Source organism: Gnatocerus cornutus, unplaced genomic scaffold (genome assembly GCF_029298725.1).
Source record: "Gnatocerus cornutus isolate USDA-ARS CGAHR unplaced genomic scaffold, icGnaCorn1.1 ctg00000023.1, whole genome shotgun sequence".
NCBI classification, from domain to species: domain Eukaryota; kingdom Metazoa; phylum Arthropoda; class Insecta; order Coleoptera; family Tenebrionidae; genus Gnatocerus; species Gnatocerus cornutus.
In genome coordinates, this window is record NW_028275375.1 from 6,097,392 (window position 1) to 6,118,065 (window position 20,674).

Genomic DNA, 20,674 nt, shown 5'->3' on the forward strand with positions numbered 1-20,674 from the left:
CAAACAAAAATGGTCACATTCACCACATTTATATTAAAGTCACTAGAAAAAAAAGTCTTCTCTAAAAAAAAAGAAAAAAGTTTTCTATAAAGACCTTAATTTTTGAAGCTCGGGAATTTTGACAGACAGAAATAAATACCACATGCGTCTCACATAATATCCCAAATTCGACTTTCAAATTTCTAAACTCCCAGTGAATCGATATAGTCGCTAAGCAACTTTTCAACAGTCCACAAAAGTACAAAGACCCTCACCGTTTGCTGGCCTTAATTTTAATGGACGACATCAAAGACAAAAGCATTCATCACACTGCAATAAAAATCTGCGAAGACTTCAAAACATCACCTTCTTATCAAGCCCTCTTCCAAGACATCCAGGTCCACCAACGTCTTTCTAATCAACTGAGTATAATGTCGCACTCATGTCAATCAAAATTGTTCCAAATTTCTGTCAAATTCAAGTATAAATCATGTTTCAGAAACTCGTCTCCACTCCCAGTGTAAAATATGAAGATTTCAAAGACAGCTTGTTGAAGACGATGAAAGACAACGGCCTCGATGCAAGTTTGCGAAACAACGTCTACCACTGGATGAAGACGAAGAAGAAAGAGATTGTATCGCCGTACGACACGTTCTTCAGAAAAGCGCAGATTCATTGGGACAAACGCATCCACAAGTCGCTAAATTCGATGTGCACCGAACTCGGAATCAGCTTAGCGAAAGTCAGAACGCTTTCTGAAAAAGAAGAGCTTGCGGGGAAATGGGGCGAACTCAGCAACTACGAAGTGAGTACTCACACTTTTATCACTGTCTTGTAACTGAATGCAAGGTCGATATCCATAAATACAGACCGGTGTTCGCACCCAAAGACTTTTTCGAAGTTCTTCTCAATCTGAAAGGACCAACCACCAGGAATAAGGGGTAAGAAGCACCAAATTAAAGCGCACATTGAACCCTCACCTTGTTACAGTTCCCCGAAATGGGAGTTTGCACAAATGCCTCTTAAAGTGAGGAACCTAGCCGACCTGGTAAGTCCGCTCCGTGTTGCAACTAAACCAAATACTAACAAGTCAACAGAGGTGCCTCTTTTTAGAACTCTCCCGAGGTGAACAAATCCTGGGTGTTAACTCTTCGCTGTCATTGTCTCCTCATTACAGCGCGTTGGAAACAGAACGAATGCTTCTCGGAGAGAAAGTCTTGGCGAAGAACTACGCCCCGATAGCGCAAGAGTTTTTGAAAAAAGGATGTCCGAATGCGCTACGCGCAAAAATTTGGACACTAATCTTGGGAGCGGAAGCCAAGCCATACGTAACAACCCCCACCAGGTCCTCCAACCCCCATTTAACGCGTTTTTTCCAGCACTACACTCACTTTGAGACGCTGAAAGAAAGTGTGCTACAACACGACCTCATGATCGACAAGTTGATAATCAAAGATATTAACTTAACGGCGTCGAATGACGATCAGTACTTTGTTTTTGAGGACGTGCTCTACCAAGTGATGTTGTGTTTCTCGCGGGATGGTGAGATCCTGAAGGATTTGTCCACGCAGCCGGGATTCATGCAGGTTGTTATCAAAGGGAAGCAAAACATCCCTGAGAACACGATCGTTTTTCCGCCCAGTGGAGTCATTCCATTCCACGGTTTCACCATGTACGGTAAAGTGAAGATATCTCACCAAGAGCTTTGTTTGACTCGTTAGTTTTAGCCGCTCCGTTTTGTTACCTCTATGACGACCCTGTGCAACTGTACTTTGTTTTTCGCACTTTCTACATCCGATATTTTCATCGCTTGCATCGGGTTTGTGGGAATCCGCAAGGAGTCGTATCTCTTTGTTTGCAATACGAAAAAATGTTACAATGTTTCGAACCGAGTTTATGGCACCATTTTAGGAAATGTCAAATTCATCCGTAAGTGGGTACAGCCGGTTGAAAGGAACCTAACAGAACTCTTTGCAGAGTTCGAGTTGTTATCAAATGGATAATGAGGGCTTTCAGTGGCCACCTTCCACCAGAGCAACTGTTAAATTTATGGGACCTGATTTTAGCCTATGATTCGTTGGAGATTATTCCTTTGTTAGCCCTCGATATCTTAGTGTTTAGAAAAGATAACTTGTTGAAGGTCAACACGTTACAAAATATTGAAGCTGTTTTGGCGGATTTGTCGTCTATTTCTGTTATTCCGTTGTTACAAATGTCGCTTTTGAAAGAGTGAAGTTTCACGGGTTTAAGACACTGCCATTTTGTAATTTTACATTGTAGTCCTAATATACTGTTGTAAAAACGAAACTTTTTCTTACATACTGTTTGTCCCACAAAAAACGTTAATCAGCTTAGGCAACAGAGTGACTTTAATCGGTTTGAGTTCGTAACTCTCGTTGTCAATAGACAACCACTCTTCGGCGTTGTTTGATACTTTTGGTTGCAATTCCACCGTCCGAGCTTCTATGCTTTGTTTAACATCTCTACTCTCGCCATTCTCCGACTTCCAGCCTTCTCGTACAAATTCAAAATATCCCACACTTTTCGGCCCCAATTGCACCACCAATTTCGGGACTTGTTCATTAGTCACAGACAAATTAAAATCGACAGTATTAATTTGGGTCTCATTAGTGAGCTGACATTCAGGGTTGCTAATATGGGAGGTACTGAGTTGTTGAGCCTTGGAAAACCTTAACAAAACTGTTAATTTCCACATCAAAATAGTCAAGATTTTACCTTTGAAACCATTTTTGCTGCGCTGGGGGTTTACTACAATTAGCACAGCCACTACAAGGGGGCGAATATTGAAGTGACCCGTTACAACTCCACGTCAGACTGCTTTTGTAACCGTTGAACAAGTACGTGGCGTATTTTCTGAGACTTCCATACAACCAATAACTGTCTCTTTTGGCTTCTGCGTCTCTGTAAGCGCCCCATTTGATACCAGCAGCCGCATAAATCGGTTTACTGTCGCCTTCCATGACTTCAACTCTTATGACATCAATTGGTTTGACTACTTCTTCGACTACCGCCATTGTGGCGTCTGCTAGGGCTCGAACCTTCGCGAGGGATTGACCAGATGGGAAAAGAACTTTAGCTACTGAATTCGTTTTACCGAGTGGTAACACACCTTAAAGAAGATATTATATTGGATTTTATAACAAAAGTAAAATTACCGAGAGAAATAAGCCCGTTGGTGTTCTCTTGGGTCCTCCTCAGAAGCCCCGTTATGACTTCAGAGAAAGTCCCATCGCCCCCAGCTACAACAATCGCGTCAGTCCCACCTAAATCGTTAATCAAAGTCTTTGCGTGTCCTTCCGACTCTGTTTTAACCACATTCACGCAAATTCCGGCTAAATGCAACAAGGGGGCACAATACTTCTCAAACTCGTCTGTCGCTTTACGCTTATTAGCACTCGGATTTAGAATGACAGTTATATTCCGGGGCTCCGCGTCAATCTTTATCGGCTCCTCTCCGTATTTCGCCGCTTTTTCGCAGTAAACTCGCATTAATTCCTGTGTTCTGAACAAATCTTAGAGAAAAAAGTTAGGTTATGTCAACTTACTGGAAATATTCATCCGCGTAATTATAACCGTAGAACAGAGCCACCGCTGCAAAAGTCGACTTCTTCCAGTGGTTTCTCAGAGTTTTTGCCGTTTTCACCACGAAAGCCATCATAAAAACCACGAAAAACACATGTAAACATAACCTCTTTGACGTTCGTTTGTTTGTCAAAGATCCCTTAGATGAAGGAGTAAAAACGTTGTGATTGGCTCACAAGAGGCGGTCAAATTTAAATTTTTCCAAAATCGACATTGTTGCCACGTGCGTCTTCACCCACTTTTTAAAATTGCCCGCAAATTAAGGAATTTACAACTTCCTATTAGGTTTGGGCGTATTTAATAAATCCTAATGTTTAAATTACCCAGTCGCCAAAATGTTCGCGATGAAAGCGGTTCTGTGGGGCCTTATTTTCGCGGGGATCGAATCCAAAACGTACTACTTCAGTTTGAATAAAACGAGTAATGAGTACATGATCCGGAGTCGATTGAACATGAATAACTCCGGGAATTTTTACCCTTCTGGACTCCACATGAGCGAGTTGAGGAATAACGTGACGTCGAAACAGAAGGCGGTGGAGGACGTGCAGGTTCACCCACTCCTAGATCCAGAATGGGAGTACAACTGGAACAATCTCACGAGACCGAAGCTTCCGGTGTACATCAAGAAGTATTACGATTTGTTCGCCAACAATATTACAGGAGCAGTAAGATTCCTTTTCAATGTGAACCCTAAAAACTCGACGATCATGCAGTATAACATCAGTGGCGTCGATTCTGAAGAAGATATCAAAGATATTGAACTTCATTTCTTCCACAAGGTGGAAAAGGAGTTGCTCCAAAAGCCTTTAATCATGAGACTGTACCAAATGGAGAATCATTTGATCAACGCGACGTCTTTAGTAAATCCAGATGCCCATAAACTTCTTAATGTTATCTACATTTATCAGGCCGCCAGTGGTTGGCAGGTGATCACAAACTTCTTTCTTTCATTCTTTCGTTATCCTCATTTGTTTCAGGTGTTCAAACTAACAAATACTCTTCACGAAGCTGTGAAAAACAGAACGAATTTGAAGTTGTTTATAACCATTTCCCGACCCAACCAAGAGCAATTTAGTATGTTCAAAGATGGGAGCGACGAAGTTTTGAAGACGTTTCTCGTCTTGAAGGGCGAGGCGCCTGACATTGGTAAGTAAGTATCCCTCGGTTTTTCCATCATAATCTCGTTTCTTAGGAGCTAGAATTAACGCAGTGGTACCAAACACGACCTACTGTAAAAAACACAGTTTTCCTGTGGATTTCAACAGATTCAATTGGATGAAGTTTATCATAGCCCCTTCCGGGTACGACGCCTTTAATTGCCATGGAACGTGTTACCGCCCGGAAGAACCCTTACCTAATCACTTCAGAGTTATTAAGTCTTCTGAAACCGGAAGGAAATCTCTCTGTTGTGCCCCCGTGCAATACTCTCCTCTTTCTATTATGTTCTATGATAAAAACGCCAACGTTGTTTTGAAGGTGTACAAAGACATGATTGCTTCAGTTTGTGGCTGCAGATAAATACCATAGTTCAGAGCATGCTTTATTAAGAAACTGCAGAAATACTGCAAAGAAAGAAAAACAAAATATTTCTAAAGTATGGTATGACTTTTATTCAACATTTCCGTTAGTCTGACCCTTTTTCCTTAAAGTTTTTTGCAGGACGTGGGCATCCGCTGGTTCTATTCTCTTATAGTAGTGCTCTTTGGTCTCAACAATCTCAAAACCAAACTTTTTGTAGAAATCTATGGCGCCTTCATTGTTTACTTGTACATGCCTTTAAAAAAACATTTAAAAGAGTGTCTAGAAAAAAGTGCAACTCACAAGAATATGCTATCAAAGTTGCCGTCTTGTTCTACGTAGTATAAAACGTGTTGTACCATTAGAGTCCCTATCCCAAGCCTCCTATATGGGTATAAACACCCCAGAGTCATTATATACAACCGCCTGGATTTCTCTGAAGTGTCGATGCGGCAGCACACCGCCCCCACAACAATATCATTGTAATATGCTAGTTTCGCCAGTTCCCCAGCTTCTAAGACATCTTTGTAGAATTTGTCGTTGTAAGAGACCGGGAAAACCACGCTGTTGAGCCGTTTCAGTTGTTTGATATTATGTGGGGTTACATTTCCTAATTCGATCGTCGCTCTACAAGAAGACACTCACTGGTGCTCTATAACGATTCTTAAACTTACCGAGTCATGACTGGGGGCTTCCAACGAACTAACCACAAAATTCAAAATTGTTAAAGCAAAGTGTCAAAAAAATAGATGTGGTTGTGGCTCCACCGCGCGCTGTCACCTGTCACAACCATCTCCCTCCTTTTCCATCGTCGTGTCATCTCTCTCATTTTAATCAATTCGTGAATAATTTATTAAATTTAAAAATTAAATCAAACGCTGCATGAAAAATGAAACTCGATACGACTCGGATTGGGAGCTGCCGAGGCACCAATTAATTTTATATTAGTTAATAAATGAGCCCCTTTGATGGAGGACGACTTTCATGTTCACAAATCCGCCAAAATTTGTTGCCAACCTAATAAACCAAAATGTGGAATTTTGGGGTTGTTTTTCACCGAAACCCAATACAAGAGGTCGTTTGTACCCAAACTACCTTTTATGTGATCGTTAGTGCGTCGATTACAGCCCCATAATCGATAAAATCAGCGATAAAAATAGTGTCGGAGTAGTTACTTTGTTTCCGTCAAGTTGTGCGTTGACAGTTGGTGAAATCGTTGATAAGACTTTGAGGTGTTGCTGAAAAAGCGTCCATGAAATGTTCAAAATAAATAAATAAACGTGTAAATAATCACCAAAGGTGATTAAAAACGTGCAAATGTACGAAACGGAGTGAAATGGAAATGCTCATTGACGTCCCCAATCAAGGTGGTAATTAAAATTTTAAAGCAGTCCCTCAGCAACATCATCAATTTTTCATTTTTAATTGCTTCCGATATTCGGTACCATGGCTGAATCAAATATTTATTACAATGACGGTAATTATATCAACCATCAAACTTCTGATGAAAAAGAAGTGATTGATTCAGTGGAAAATCTAAATGACCACAGTGGAATGATTTGCGATGTTTCACTGACTCCCTCCGAGGAATCCAAGAGTGAAGTTAAAGAATTAGGGGATGCAGCGGAAGAGCACGTTGAGAGCCCCACCACAGGGGAGGCGTACACCTTCAAATGCGTGTTTTGTGAGCAACTTCTTAGTGCCAACGATGAACCCAAGTTATTAGAGTGTTTACACAATGCCTGTGGGAATTGTATAGGGAATAAGTTGTACGAAAATCAAGAAACGGAGCTTGACAAGAGTGAGTTTCAATCAATTACAATCAATAAGTCAATAATTGTGTTGTAGATGTGGAGTGTCCCCTTTGCAACATTGCATGTGAACCTGGGAAAATAATAGATAACCAGTTTCTTCTGGAGTTATCAAGCACCGACGATAGCAGTTCCGCCAAACTAACCGAATTAAAATGTAGCAGTTGCAGTGATGACGCCATAGCCACCAGTTGGTGTGTTGAATGTTCAGAATATATCTGCACGAGTTGTGTACAGGCCCATCAAAGGTTTGTCGCCCCTTAAAGACACGTTTCCTTCTAAATTTCGCACGTTTAAGGTTGAAAATAACAAAAGACCACACAATCAAACCCAAAGAAGAAGGAGGTCAAAATGACAACCAATCAGCGACCACAAGCTCCTCACCTAATCTCTTCTGTTCTGTACATCCTCACGAAAAACTGTCTCTGTTTTGCGAAACTTGCGATAAGCTGACTTGTCGCGACTGTCAACTGATTGAACACAGGGAACACAAGTATAAATTTACCAATGAGATTGCGTTGGAAACGCGGAAATTTATCGCAGACATGCTGAAGGATGTTGGGTATTTGGTATTCATGCTCTTGTTCTTTTTGGTACAATGTTTGTTTTAGGTATAAGAGGGCGTTACTTTGTAGCGCCATGAAGGTCATAGATGACCGCCAAAATTTAATAATCGAGAAGAAACAGGCTCTGGTCAAGGAAATCACACAATTAGTCGTAAAGTAGGTATTTGAATCATCAGATTGTTAATAATTCATGATCAATCAATATCGTCAAGGGAGTTTGCAGATTGCACCGCCTTTTCTATTGAAATTAATAATGCTCTAATTGTGATTTGTTGATGAAACCACTTTTTAGATTAACAAATACCATCAACGTCCGGGGGAAGCAGTTGGTGTCCAAGCTAACAGAAGTCTGTGACAGCAAACAGAAGACACTCCAAGAGAAGAAACAAGCCCTGGAGCAGTTATCCGGAATGACGGATCACTGTATTGAGTTTACTCAACATGCTTTGGATAACGGCAGCGACATGGCACTGTTGTACAGTAAAAAACAAGTAACTGATCATTTAAGAAGGATAAAATGTAAAAGAGCAGACATTCCTAATCCAGAGATCCCAGTCAGAATTCATCTGGCTCTGGATAAATTCCCTGATCTCGTTAAAGGTAAGCCGTATCGTTGTTTCAACGTTGAACTAAATTTTTTTTTATTTTATGCTTTCATAGGTTTGTCAACAGGTAATTTATTTTTACCACTGATTTGGTGATTCTCATCTAACTTTTGGCGTGTTTGTTTTGCAGTGATGTCAACAATTGGACAGATTGTGGTTGATGGGAGGATTTACCCATCGCAATCAGTTTCTCCATCAACTCCAATACCACCTCATGGTTCTCCTAGTCCGGGTCATAGTCGACCTCCTCAACAGCAATCTCCAATTAATCAGATGCATCAGCAGCAATCTCCGCCGTATCAACAGCCACCTGGTTACCAACAATCTCAGCGGTTACCACCGCCTTATGGTCAATTTACAAATGGATCTCAGTACCCTCAGAATCAGAATGTTGTACCTCAGTCAAGTATACAGCAACCAGGGATGGGAGGTGGGTGCGTTTCTTTCAAAAACACTTGTAATTTCTGGGTTATTAGCAGGGAAAATAATGCCGCATATGGGACCACCCATCCCTCAACAAATTCCCATTTCTTTAGCCCAACAAATTTCCGCAAATCGCATGCAGATGCAACGACAGATGGCGAGGCCGCTCTTACCAAGGATGGCGGCCAACTCCGGCATGAACCAACAGCAGGTAAATTATCGCTGAAATCTCAAGTAAAAATCCTCCACAAACACCGAATTTAAATTAAATCCCCACTTATCAGCAGGTTTCGTCCTCGACTCACCCTCAAAACATGTTGTCGGATCGAAGCAACCTCCGTTGTCTCCTGCAACCCACCAATAGCAACCCCGTCTATATCCAAACAGGACCGGCTCAGTACCAAGCTGTCCAACCTCACGTAGCCCAACAGTACCAAACTCGCTATCCTAATCAACCCCCGCAACCTCAACAGTTAAATAATCAACAGTTCCGACAACAACAGCAAAACTCCATGAGGATGATGATGTCGAGTCAAAATCGCCCAGGGCTCCAACAACAGCGACCGTACCAAATGCAAGGAGCTTCAGCGAGGTGGCACATCCCGCAACAACAAATGACAAATCACACAAACCAAGGCAACAATCGCAACATGACGTTACCTACAATCAACGACAACTTCAAAATTACGCTAAAACAACAGAATCAAGCAGAGAACAAGAATCTTCCAGCAACCGTCACGTCGACGATTCCGAAGACACCGAGTCCAAATCATGTTCAAGGACGGTCTGACACCGAACGGAGTTTGGATAAATTCTGCGAAGATTCCGTCAAGGATCTCATGGCGACTATCGCGAAATTGGATTCGAACGGGGTTCAAGTCGTCGCGGAAGGGAGGCAAAAGACGGGAGGTTCACCGCACGTCGATAGTTCGACGGGGGATGCCGGACCTTCCGGAAAAATTAAGAGCGACCCCATGGAGACAGGAAAGGACGATCCGAATGAGGATTGGTGTGCGGTCTGCATGGACGGAGGAGAATTGGTCTGTTGTGACAAGTGCCCCAAGGTGTTCCATCAGTACTGCCACATTCCCAATTTGAGCGTCGAGTAAGTTGGTAGCTGCATGCACCGGAAATTGGGATAATTTTTTGGGCGAATTCACTACTGAATGTTGCTCGACATTATTTTTAATTACGGAACCTGATATCAATCATTCTGTCCTCTAAACACGCACGTCGAGATAATAAGTACGGTAAAACTAAAGTGTGAAGCATTCACGATTAATGTGCGCACTAATTGGCGAGGACGTCCTTACATGTACGGTCATGCGAGGGTTTCAGTGGGTGTTAACAATGACTAAAAGGGAAATTAACCCTCCGTCAATGAGGTAAAAAGTGGAAAATAAACGACTGTTACCGTTGCAGCTTAATAGGGGTTAGTTTCCACATTTTCTGCAATTTGTTATGAGTGTAATTATCCCGGAGTGAGATTATTTGAAAGTTCGTTTAATTTCAAGGGTTGTAATTTTTTCATCAAATTTACCCTCCCTCACGAGCTCTTCAATTTATCCCGTCGTAATCATGTAATAGCTTGTTATCACCTTTCGAAATATGCTCATCCCCAAGTAAAATGTCTTCTTTTGAAGGGAGAACGACACGTGGCAGTGTCTCCTGTGTACAAACTTTGCCGATTTCCCCGATCACATATTAAACGAGAAAAAGGAGGGTGAACTCTGCGAGAAAGATAAGAAGATCGCCGAGCGCGTGGTTTTGGAATTATACTGTCAGTACGACCCAAGTTTGCCGTTCCGGGAAGTAATCGGGATCGAAGTAAAATTAAAGCGACGCATAATGAACTCGTTCCTAATTTTTCGTTGTAGAATGAAGAGTACCATGCGATAATCAAAAGTCCGATGGCTTTAGATACAATTCGCCAGAAATTAAATTGGAACGCACCAGAGCATTATACAAGCATGGAGCAGTTGATCAAAGACGTACGATTGATGTTCAAAAACGCTTACACATATAATCCTGTGAGTATTGTTGAGGGGTTGAACGCGTTGTGATTGTTGTCTGGTTTTTTCAGGAGGATTCTCAAGTATACGCTGATGCTAAAACTCTAGAAAAATTCTTCGATGAGCAATTGGAGAAATTCCTGCCTGAATACGCTTATGAACACTTTGATGACGATGATGTTCAGCCTCCAGCCAAGAAATATCGGCGGATTATAAGTGATTGACAAATTGTTCAAGGGGCGAATAACACTGTGTATTTCTCCCTTTAGGTCAAAATGCAAACTCACACGACTTTTATTTATTTCAGGCAGTTGTTTCGGCGCGATGAAAGACACTTGTTATATATTTTAGTGAGACAACTGAAAGATTATTGTTAGATTTTATCATGTTTTAGTGATTTTATATTGTTAGTCTATTGTTTGGGATTATTTTAGGATTTCGACACGTCATGGTAAATCGAATTGTTGGTTTTATAGAATCTATAATCAAGCTAGAGTGTATTTACGCACATAGTTGGTGTTACATACAGGTTCTATTAACGTTGGTGTTTCTAGATCACCCTGTATAATCTCATGCGATCCTTCAAAAGCACACAAATTACGATCGCATGCGACGGTAGGATATCGCGAATAAGATTGTACCTACAACTCATTATAAACCTACATAAATGTATATGGAAATTATAGTACGAAATAAATATTTATCTATTTTGTTATTCGCATTTAATTGATTGTCAGATCAATTTGTAAGCTGTATAAACAATAAAAATATATTAATGTCTCACCTATTCGTTTTTCCAAATCCGTTTTTCGGCATTAAAATGTGGCAAGTGATTGAAGCCGCCCACCCACGTCGTCGTGTTAACGCCGTCGTAAAGAGATCGCGTAGTTGATAGGATTTTTTTTTTGTTGACGGCGGCACGAGATTTCTACAGGTGGCTGTTGGAGCGGCGATCGTCGGTTGTCGGCGGCCGATTTAGCCGCCCCAGACAGCGCGTCTCCGGCAAGGGTAGTGTGCATTTGCTGCGATTCAGGGAGACACGCGGTCTCGACGCCCACGCTTCAAGGTACGTAAATATACTGTTTTAGATCCTTTATTTACACAACGGGAAAGGGGCGGTAAAAACGCTTTTTTGCCCACGAAAAAGTGGCCAGTTGACATAATCACCGACCGGTAATGAATTTGGTGATAAATTTTATTATTTGAGCGCTCCTTTTCTGTTTTTGTCAGGTGTGAATTGCGTAAATAAATTGGTGTGAAATGTGATGTTTTTGTTGGCGGCATTGTCAAAATATAACGTGCAAAAACTCGTTGAGTTCTCGATTTTTCTTAAGTATTGTTTTTGTCTGTTTAAGGGCTCTTAGATTTTTCTGATTCACATGTCTTTCAATTCCTCAGCTCCTTCAGATGAAAAATAAAAAGGAATCGGTAATTAATTCCATTTGATGCTTTGAGCCGAATTTAATTCCTCGAGTAAAACAAACACGTCTAATTAAATTGAAAAAAGCAGATACTAAAATGTAATAACATCCAATATTGCAAATATTTGACTGTCTCTATTAGGAACTCGATATTTTATTAATAACCGCAGCTCAAAATGAAAATTATATTGTCATAAATCAATAATACGGGATGAACTTCACTCGGAGCGAGATGGTTTATTTTTAGTTTAAATTTGAGCATAGAGAGTTAATTTAGACTTTGCAAGCTTATCGATCGCTGTCTAGTCGCTCAACGAATTTTGCAAAATTGTTTTAACCACCGTCCGTTGTTTTAATGAATTTCTTTGTTGTCTAGGACGTCGTTGTTCGTAAAATTAAAAATTCATATGTTTTGTTCATTTCATTTTTGTGCACTTTCTCCAAGTAATTTCATTTTTCTCTCACGAAAAGCTTTCATCTTGGTATCGAATTACGTCTTTGGCCGTTGAAATCGGCGACGTGTCGTTTGCAATGGCCTAAAGGCCCGATAATTGTATTTACATTGAATTAAGTCTTCGCTGTTGTCCCCATGATAATGGATAGTGTTATGGGAATCCCCAAATCAAATTACGTGCAAGTATGGAAACCCCGATTAAGCTCGTTTCCCATGAATGTAAATATTTAATTATCCGAGGAAAAATTTTTACACAGTAATTGGACCTGTCAGAAACACACTTGGTAAAAATTATCATAAAAAGAACTCGTGATGGTTGCGTGGCGAATGCGGGCTTATAAATTTACTCAAAAGACTGATATATCTTAATTTGTCTTTGGTGTAAGACGATGGCTATGGCCCCCATGAAAAATTCATGCCGGGGCGAAACCCTCGTCTCGGAGGTCCGATATCTAACTATAAATTGACGCCCGAGACAGCCGCGCTAAACAAAACTTGCTCACTTTAAAGTTGGCCACACACACACATTTTAAATTTTGTGGGAAATAATTAACCAACTCGTTTGTCACTTTGGTTTTGTTGTGGTTTAACGGTGGTTAAAATTTAGGACGTTTGACTGGAAGTCTCTTTATGGCTGTTTAAAGTTGGGCTAAAACTTTTACAGGCGAGCAGTCCTTGAAGACGAATGGTAAAATACGAGCTTTAAGCTACAATCCGTTCACAAAACGGAAAAATCAAATTAGCTTAGATTTTTGGTCAATACAGTTGATTCTTAGTTGAAGTTTTTTTCCGGTTCTTTCGATTTACCTCGATAAATTGAAAAATTTTAATGCATTTTGGGCCCACTTTAAAGTAAAATCGAGAACTTTTTTCCGCCAACACACTTTAATTTGAATTTTTCCCTCCCGAACTCAAGTCCCTCGCGTGACGCAATTGTGAAATGCGTAGAAGCTAATCATAATAGCGCAGATACGCGTAGAAGCTAATCGAGCTCTTTTAAAACCAATTTCTAACGTAATTTAAAAATAATGACTAAACCCTAAATCCTCTTTGTTGGTTATAATGGACCAACGCGATTTCGATAAAAAAGTCGTAAAATTTACCTTAATTTCCGCTGTTTTGGCTGGTGGGCACAGGTCGAACACTTGGAACACTTCCATGAATGTTTCCGAACACCAAAATCGACGTGGGAACACTAAACACAGTGTTTTTGAGTTTGAATCGCCACACTTGCGATTTTTCGACAATTCCACAGCCGTCTCCGTCGAGCTCAAGCGCGGGACTTTTGAAATTTGGTTTGGTGGAGTTGGATCTGGAAAATAAAAACCACAGTTGGCGTGGGTTGCAAACGGCCACAAAGGTCACAAATCCTTATTTAAATCTCTTACTCAATTTCAGGTGTTGATACACCCAAAAATTAGGGCGCTACATTCAATTTTCCCCCCAACTTTCTCGCTAAAAGCCCGATTCACACCGAAAAATTTTCGGAAATTTTTAAATTTAAGTTGAAAGCCGGGTTTACACAGCTCAATTTTTGAAAAAAAAAGTGATTTTGTGGCATTCATTTTCCGCCCTCTGTGGTGTACTCGGCCGACTTTAATTGCAGTCGAAAGTTAAGCTCCTTATCGCAACATCCCCGTTCTTTTAAGTGCCATCATAATCTATTTACGGGTTTTGATGAGACAGTTTTCACGAAGTTTAACCGACTTTAAGGTGGTGCGAGACGACACAACTCGTTTTACGAAAACAGTTCAGCCTTATAATTTAATCTACTTGTTTGTGTTTCACATCTCTCAAGTCAAAGCTATAAATTATTACATTTGCAAAGCTTCATTTCATCCTGAAAATTTATGTGGCTGCGTGTATTTCGCTTGTTTTACACGCCTGATAACAAGATAACCGGAAACTGTCAAGGAGTATTAATGCCTATTCTGTAATGGACATTGATTTTCTATAGCGGCGCTGTTGACACACACGCTGACTGCTTCAAGGGCTCAATCTTACCCCAGCATGAATGCAAATTGGAAACTTCGTTTAACAATAATTAGATCGGGCGCAAGGGTTCATTTTCATGGATATTAATAACCGGTGATAACCGCAAGGAAATTTTATTTAGTATTGTTGTTTTTATGCTCCCTTTGAAGTCGTAACTCTCCGTCCAAAATAATGACTTCATTACCAAAGAAAATGAGTATTCTGCCTAAAAAATGCGCAGACTTAATTTAATATGGTCACGTAAGTACAACGAATGAAGATGGTAACTCGAAACTTTTTCCCTGAACTGTAATGAGGCGGCTGAACGAAACGTTTGTTAGCCCTTTCCTGCACTCACCTAAGTAGTAGTTGTCACAAATATCATGTTTTATCTGATAATTTTCATGCATAATTAATTTGGTTATCAGTGCTGCAGTTTGACTGTGCAGAAAAGTGAAATTCGTTCTCAAGCTTGTAATAACATCAAGTGTCGTTAGTGAAAAGCTAATATTACGGTAAATTGCGTTATTCAGCTCCGCCACTGCTGCAATTACATCGAATATGATTTAATCCCAGGAAGGCTTAAAAATCTAAAAATAACTTTAGTATTTACCGTGTTTGTGCATTCCTGAGTTTAAATTAAGGTTTTAGGTTTAGGTTATTAATGTTGGGGTACAAAAGACGATCGTGTAAGTTCCATCAATGTAATGCGACGCAATTAAATTAGTTTCTTACCGTTGGTAACACTTGGAACATGTTAAAAAAACTCGCACTGATTAATTGCGTCGTTTTGATGCACAGCAATTTTCATGTAAAAATTTCAAATGTCAAAATCTGGGGGAACATTGTTGCCAACATTGACATCTCAAAATTTCCAAAATAACAAATAATTGTCAAAATTGACGACTGTGTGTCTTTATTTGTTATTTTTCCTGCAGAGAATTTACCGAATTACACAGGAGCAATTTTCGACATATCAGAATTTCGAAATGATAAGTTAGATACCTATGATGGATAGAAGTCAAATTTGATTGATAGATGGCGCCTCAACTAAAAGTCAAAATTTTGAAATTGGCGCCCGGAAAAAATTCCCCGCAGGTAAAACGGCCTTTGGTTCTGCGTATTTTGACAAATGTAAATTCGCGATACATTACCGGATAGAGTATTCGACTATTGTTCCTTTGTGCTTCGGCCTGGATGGTGTTCATCACCATGAAGTTGAAAATTAATTACTAAATCCGGTAACATTAATCTGCTGTTAATACCGTGCGTTGCTTTATCGATTTTAGTTAGTGAAACACGCGTAAAATGCGAAATGAAATTAGCACGTCTACAAAATGTCGCGAAAGTAAAATAAAGAATCATTGTCTAACACTAACAAAGCCTGTTCTTTCAAACCTTAAGACTCTTACAACAGAAAAGTTCAACAAAGCCTAGCTTTCATGTTTTCTTTATCAGAAAAGTTAAAGCGAACTTGTTCGCACCTAAATCACGGTCATTTCCCGGCAGTGATTGAAATTAATTGATAATTTTTAAATTCAATAACAAAGTTTGAATGAATTTGTTTGCAATGTAAAGGTTTTAGTCGCTCCTTTTCACGTCACGCTACGCTGGGTTTAGATGCAATCAAACAAATGAAATTGTAGCGAATTCATGGACCATTGCTTGCGACAGTTTTCTCTTGAATCAGATCTTTAAATCAATTTGATGCTTATTTAGACAAACCGAAGACTATTCTAGGTGTGCAAATGCAATAATCACGACGGAAAAAAGGAGCTTTCCCAATTAAACTTTGCAAAGAGAAAGCGACGCAAATTTGAGCTCAAGTATCCAATTTTCAATGTAATTAAAATAAATTAGGAAGAAGACGTGCGACAAGTTTGGAATTTTTCTTTCCGCGAGTTCTAAACAAACATCACATATTCAGCGGCTTAAATTGAGTGCTCAAGTTGAGCCATCAATCACCAGTAGATACCATTTAAAGTTTGTCTTTCCATCAAAGTTTGATGATCTCTGCAGATATCTATTGTAATCCCAACTAAAAATTCAAACAGAAATTTATACATTTATAGGGTGTTACATACCTAATTGACCGTTTTGACCTCGACCCTTTTCGATTTGGCCGATTTTTTTTATCTACCCTATCGTAAACAGTTCTCAGAATTTTTTAAAATTTTTATTCTCAACCCAAAAAAAGTTATAATTTTTTCAAAAAATGGCTTTTATATTTTCAAATAACTCTAATTTTTTCAAAAACTAACTTATAGGGCCGATTTTTTTCAAAAATTTTGTTTTAAAATTTAGAAATTAAAAAAAAAATTGAAAAAAACCGGTAATTTCTCGAAGTTCGCCATTTTTTATTTTATTTTATCAAAAAAAACTTCAATTAATTCTGTGATTAAGTATTCTCGCATATCCGAGAGTGGGCCGATTTTTTTTTTTAATAAAAATTAATTGATTGTTTTTATTTGTTTCTTAAAGCTTTGTTTATACAATAAAATAAATGCAATTAAACGATTTTACAGTGTACAAATACAAGGTGTTTATAAATGTTTCTAGCGTCAAGGGTGGCTATGAAATGTCAAAGAAATTTGCCGCTCATTACAAATGTGGGTTTACACTTTTTAACTGACATTTGCAGTTAACCTCAAACATGGAGCAAAGTAAGTTTTGAGAAATAAACTGTTCTAGTTGTGGTTTAAAACCTGAAAATCTAAAAATTGGACACAAAACTGTAACTGAAACGTCATTGACGTAAATAACATTAGAAATAATTTTCAAGATAGTCATATTCACTATGAAAACAAAGCGGCAAAATGGTGTACGATAGGAATTCCAGAGCCTTCCTTGATGCTAGTAACATTTATAAACACCTTGTACCTATAATGACTAGGATTTGTGATGTTGGATATACAGGGTCCGCCAACACTAGTGTCCCGGCCTAAAATTGCTATTAATTATCAAGCTATAAAAATATTTTTTTTTGTACATGAAGAGGAAACGGAGCGCTACAAACTGATGTGATCAGTTTTACTCTTGGGTTAATCATATGTGAAATAAACGCAAAAAACTACGGTTTTCAAAAATCAAAATGAAGAAAATGGTGGGGTAACCCAACCTGTCTTGTTCGATTTTTCACCAAAAGGATGAAAATGATATTAAAATCTGAATTAAAAAATGTGGTACCGAGATATTAAATGATTCTAAAAAATCGTTTTAACTCCCTTATAAGATTTATGATCTGGCTTCTAATAAGCCGCAAACTGGCCCCAAAGTACCTAGGAGATTACCATGGGCCTGATAACAAACAGTCGGTCTGTCCGATGGAAGATCCAGCCCATCATAAAATATTACCCAACATAAATGGCTTAGTAGGGACTAGTTTGCGGTGAAGAATCAATTGTCATAAACCTGGACAGGTTGACTTTTCCACGCTTTTCTCCATTTTGATTTTTGAAAAACGTAGTTTTTTGCATTTATTTCACATATGGTTAATACAATATTAAAACTGATTACATCATTTCCTCTTCATGTACAAAAAAAAAAAATATTTTTATAGCTTCATAATTAATAGCAATTTTGGGCCGAGACACTAGTGTTGGCGGACCCTGTACAGAGTATCCTCAAACTAGTATTCGAGAATGGATAAAAAATTAATAACCAATCCGACAGCTTATTCAAGAACTGGAATAAAAGACCGTCCCAATTTCCTAGGCAACGAGAGTTCATCTGACCAATGGGTGATAGTTTGTGTCCATAGTTACCGAGTTGAAAATTTTTCAGCTTTGGGATTGGCGTCCGTTTTTTCGTCTTATCTCGATAATTTTTTGAGTTTAAAAATTTAATTTCGAAATTTTGAAAAAGCGATTTTTTCATAGGGTAGAAAAAGATGAAAAATTTTCAGTAAAATCGAAAATGGGTCAAAAGGGGTCGATTTGGTATGGAAAACCCTATATGTAGACCCGGCGCATCCACCATTTCCGTTGCTCCCAATTTAAAAATCGCAAGGTGATAAATCTTGTGCGTGCTAGTCAGATTAATTAAAATCATAAAATGAAGCTCGTTGAAGAGTTGTTGATTTTTTATTGCCTGTTTGAAATCCCTTCAACAAGTATAATTATTTAAATTTCAAATTAATACCGGCCTTTAGGGCGAAAGTTGTTTGAAGTTGTGCCGATTCCGCTTTCCACCAATCATACTTAAAAGTTAAACGTGGTTATGAACTTGAGGAAAGCTTTTAAAACTTTAGACGCTGACCATAAACTTAGCGGAATGAATAAGTATGCATTTATTTATAGATCGTGTGTTTACTGTTATGGTCGAGATGTATTTTACGAGCCTGTGACTGCACACATGGCTACTAATGGCTCGTGAAATTTTAATATTCGGTTGAATTTCTTGCGTCTTCACGGTTCGCTCGTTACGCAAAATGCCGCCATCAGCGTTGAATCGGAGACGAGCTGTTATCAAAATTGATAATTTTTCTTCCGTAATTATTCAATTAACTTAGTGTTTTGTAATTTCGTTGCGGAAGGTCTTGAAACGCATTAGGTGATTAGGACTCATACGCAAACTCGGAGTTTCATTAATTAATTTAAGTATTTAGGGAGTAATTACAGTGTAAAGCGGGGAAGGTCTTTTCGAGACATGTTTGGGCGTTTGTTACAATCCGACAAACGAAAATGACACAATACTACAGTTTGAGGGCTTAACTAACATCATTCGTCTCTGAACTGTATCAACACTTACCCTATCTAACAATATTAGTTCTACAGAAATGAAAAATAAACATTCCCCCGATCTCTCAAGCTCTGCTTGATCAGTTTAATGGAATCGACTACATACGAGTATCTAACAGGTAACGCAAACACTGCTCGTGTCCTGCAGCAAACATTTCAGAGGCTCCAAATATTATTACACACAAACTTTGCAAATTTCACACCCCAACTGCCTCTTCAATTGTTTTCAATTCTTTAAAGGGCCAAACGAGCTAAAATTCAAAAGTGTGAATTTCAAATTTCCCGCTCGGAACTTTCAAGGTTGTGTAACTGTAGAATGCCGCTTTGTGTCTAAACTAACGTTTTTACACAAAATTTGCCTTTCCAACACAATTTTACGATTCGTGTTCACTCTTGGCGCTACTTTGGCACTGCTAACTTTGAAAATAAGGTTAAGTTAAGCAAGGCGCGTGACAGCTTTCAAATTGTCAATGGTACCAACTTCGAAAGTTCGGACCGGAAAGTTTAAATTTCACGTTTTAAATTCTAAAAGTGGCTTTCAAGTTAATCCGCAAAACGGTTTAGGTTGCAAGAGTCCACTGTGCCGTTATTTAAGATAGGAATTGTGATGAGTTAATTTTGGAAATTTTACGATGACAAGGTTGGCATCATTGTCCCCCCATAAAAATTTGTTGCGTAATTAGTGCGGGGCTTTAAACATGTTCCAAATTTTCCTCAGATGCGCCTTCTATTTTTAAAAACGGTAACAAATTTTATTTTAAATCTAGGGATAAAATGTAGCGATTTTTGAGGTTAACACGTCAAAGTTGGGCGTACCAACATCTCAAATTACTTAATAATTAATTCAAAATTTGTTGCAAAAAGAGATTGCAATAAGGATTTAACAAGTTAGGTGGTTTTGCGCAGGACGATTAGCTTCTACGCATGTTAGTTGCATCAAGGTCAAAAGCTCTTGCTGCCAACTATTACTAACAAAAATTGCTTCGACAACCATCAAATAACTCGCTTATAAAGTGCGTTTTTTTTTGTTAAAACCACCAACACCGCAATCTTCCCCTCTATTACAACCGGCAACGTTGCCTAGGGAGATTTTTGGTGAGAAAATAGTTGTCAAATTTTTGACCTTTCTGAAAATTAGGCAATGTTTCCGTTAAAAACGTTTCTTTTACAGACTGTTGGATTGCAAATCAAATAATTTAATAGTGAAAAGACTCGGCACAGCCTGAAAGGCCGTTTTGTGTAATCAAATTGTCAATTAGGCAGCTAACCTATTTGATTTTATCACCAAAAAGTCACTATCGACGACGTTGCCGGTTGTAAAGTGGTGGGAGATTGCGGTGTTGGTGGTTTTTTAATAAAAAAACGGACTTTAGTTGTTTGGTCCTATCCAGTGCAAATTTTTAGGTGTAAATCAGGGTTTTAATTCATTAGGGATAAAATTGGGGAAAAATTGAATCCCAAATTCACAAGTTTTGACAACATTTTTGCTGCGAACATTTACCGACAAAAGACATTTACCAACTTGACTTTATGAGTAAAGCGATAGTAATAATGATCAAATAATTTGCT

General features: G+C 38.9%; 7 protein-coding genes across 11 annotated transcripts in view; 4 read left to right on the forward strand and 3 right to left on the reverse strand.

Annotated features, from left to right (window-relative positions):
- Positions 1 to 20,674, reverse strand: part of LOC148166636 (uncharacterized) — a 94,674-nt gene that overhangs the window by 304 nt on the left and 73,696 nt on the right. Inside the window, exon 3 of the mRNA XM_088048923.1 lies at positions 13,496 to 13,704. Within this exon, the coding sequence (XP_087905049.1) occupies positions 13,497 to 13,704 (208 nt within the window). The 3' untranslated portion in view covers position 13,496. The remainder of the gene's footprint in view (positions 1 to 13,495; positions 13,705 to 20,674) is intronic.
- On the forward strand, positions 99 to 2,212 carry LOC148166637 (TBC1 domain family member 19-like). Its single transcript, XM_088048918.1, has 8 exons — positions 99 to 377; positions 479 to 784; positions 829 to 920; positions 970 to 1,027; positions 1,077 to 1,307; positions 1,359 to 1,656; positions 1,707 to 1,908; positions 1,957 to 2,212. The coding sequence occupies exons 1-8, from the start codon at positions 276 to 278 to the stop codon at positions 2,210 to 2,212; spliced, it is 1,545 nt and encodes a 514-aa protein (XP_087905044.1). The 5' UTR covers positions 99 to 275.
- Positions 2,203 to 3,768, reverse strand: LOC148166638 (acylglycerol kinase, mitochondrial-like). Its single transcript, XM_088048919.1, has 4 exons — positions 3,546 to 3,768; positions 3,156 to 3,502; positions 2,716 to 3,109; positions 2,203 to 2,669 (listed from the first exon to the last, which is right to left on the reverse strand). The coding sequence occupies exons 1-4, from the start codon at positions 3,656 to 3,658 to the stop codon at positions 2,294 to 2,296; spliced, it is 1,230 nt and encodes a 409-aa protein (XP_087905045.1). The 5' UTR covers positions 3,659 to 3,768; the 3' UTR covers positions 2,203 to 2,293.
- LOC148166639 (bone morphogenetic protein 2-like) lies at positions 3,861 to 5,179 on the forward strand. Of its 2 annotated transcripts, XM_088048921.1 has the most exons (4): positions 3,861 to 4,247; positions 4,296 to 4,508; positions 4,560 to 4,728; positions 4,775 to 5,179. In XM_088048921.1, the coding sequence occupies exons 1-4, from the start codon at positions 3,918 to 3,920 to the stop codon at positions 5,098 to 5,100; spliced, it is 1,038 nt and encodes a 345-aa protein (XP_087905047.1). In that variant the 5' UTR covers positions 3,861 to 3,917; the 3' UTR covers positions 5,101 to 5,179. The 2 variants fall into 2 exon arrangements, with proteins under 2 accessions (XP_087905047.1, XP_087905046.1); XM_088048920.1 differs by having other exon boundaries at positions 3,864 to 4,508.
- LOC148166640 (putative N-acetyltransferase san) lies at positions 5,110 to 5,913 on the reverse strand. The gene is made up of 3 exons (XM_088048922.1): positions 5,775 to 5,913; positions 5,404 to 5,727; positions 5,110 to 5,356 (listed from the first exon to the last, which is right to left on the reverse strand). Exons 1-3 carry the CDS (start codon positions 5,780 to 5,782, stop codon positions 5,191 to 5,193), a joined length of 498 nt encoding a protein of 165 aa, XP_087905048.1. The 5' UTR covers positions 5,783 to 5,913; the 3' UTR covers positions 5,110 to 5,190.
- On the forward strand, positions 6,282 to 11,300 carry LOC148166641 (E3 ubiquitin-protein ligase TRIM33-like). Of its 4 annotated transcripts, XM_088048917.1 has the most exons (12): positions 6,283 to 6,577; positions 6,629 to 6,901; positions 6,949 to 7,159; positions 7,210 to 7,473; positions 7,523 to 7,633; positions 7,770 to 8,077; positions 8,213 to 8,512; positions 8,559 to 8,716; positions 8,790 to 9,610; positions 10,149 to 10,332; positions 10,383 to 10,535; positions 10,589 to 11,300. In XM_088048917.1, exons 1-12 carry the CDS (start codon positions 6,547 to 6,549, stop codon positions 10,739 to 10,741), a joined length of 2,967 nt encoding a protein of 988 aa, XP_087905043.1. In that variant the 5' UTR covers positions 6,283 to 6,546; the 3' UTR covers positions 10,742 to 11,300. The 4 variants fall into 4 exon arrangements, with proteins under 4 accessions (XP_087905042.1, XP_087905043.1, XP_087905040.1 ...); XM_088048916.1 differs by having other exon boundaries at positions 6,282 to 6,901; positions 8,562 to 8,716; XM_088048914.1 differs by having other exon boundaries at positions 6,283 to 6,901.
- LOC148166642 (uncharacterized) overlaps positions 11,523 to 20,674 on the forward strand; it is an 87,679-nt gene continuing 78,527 nt past the window's right edge. Inside the window, exon 1 of the mRNA XM_088048911.1 lies at positions 11,523 to 11,583. The gene's annotated coding sequence lies outside the window, so the exon portion shown is untranslated. The remainder of the gene's footprint in view (positions 11,584 to 20,674) is intronic.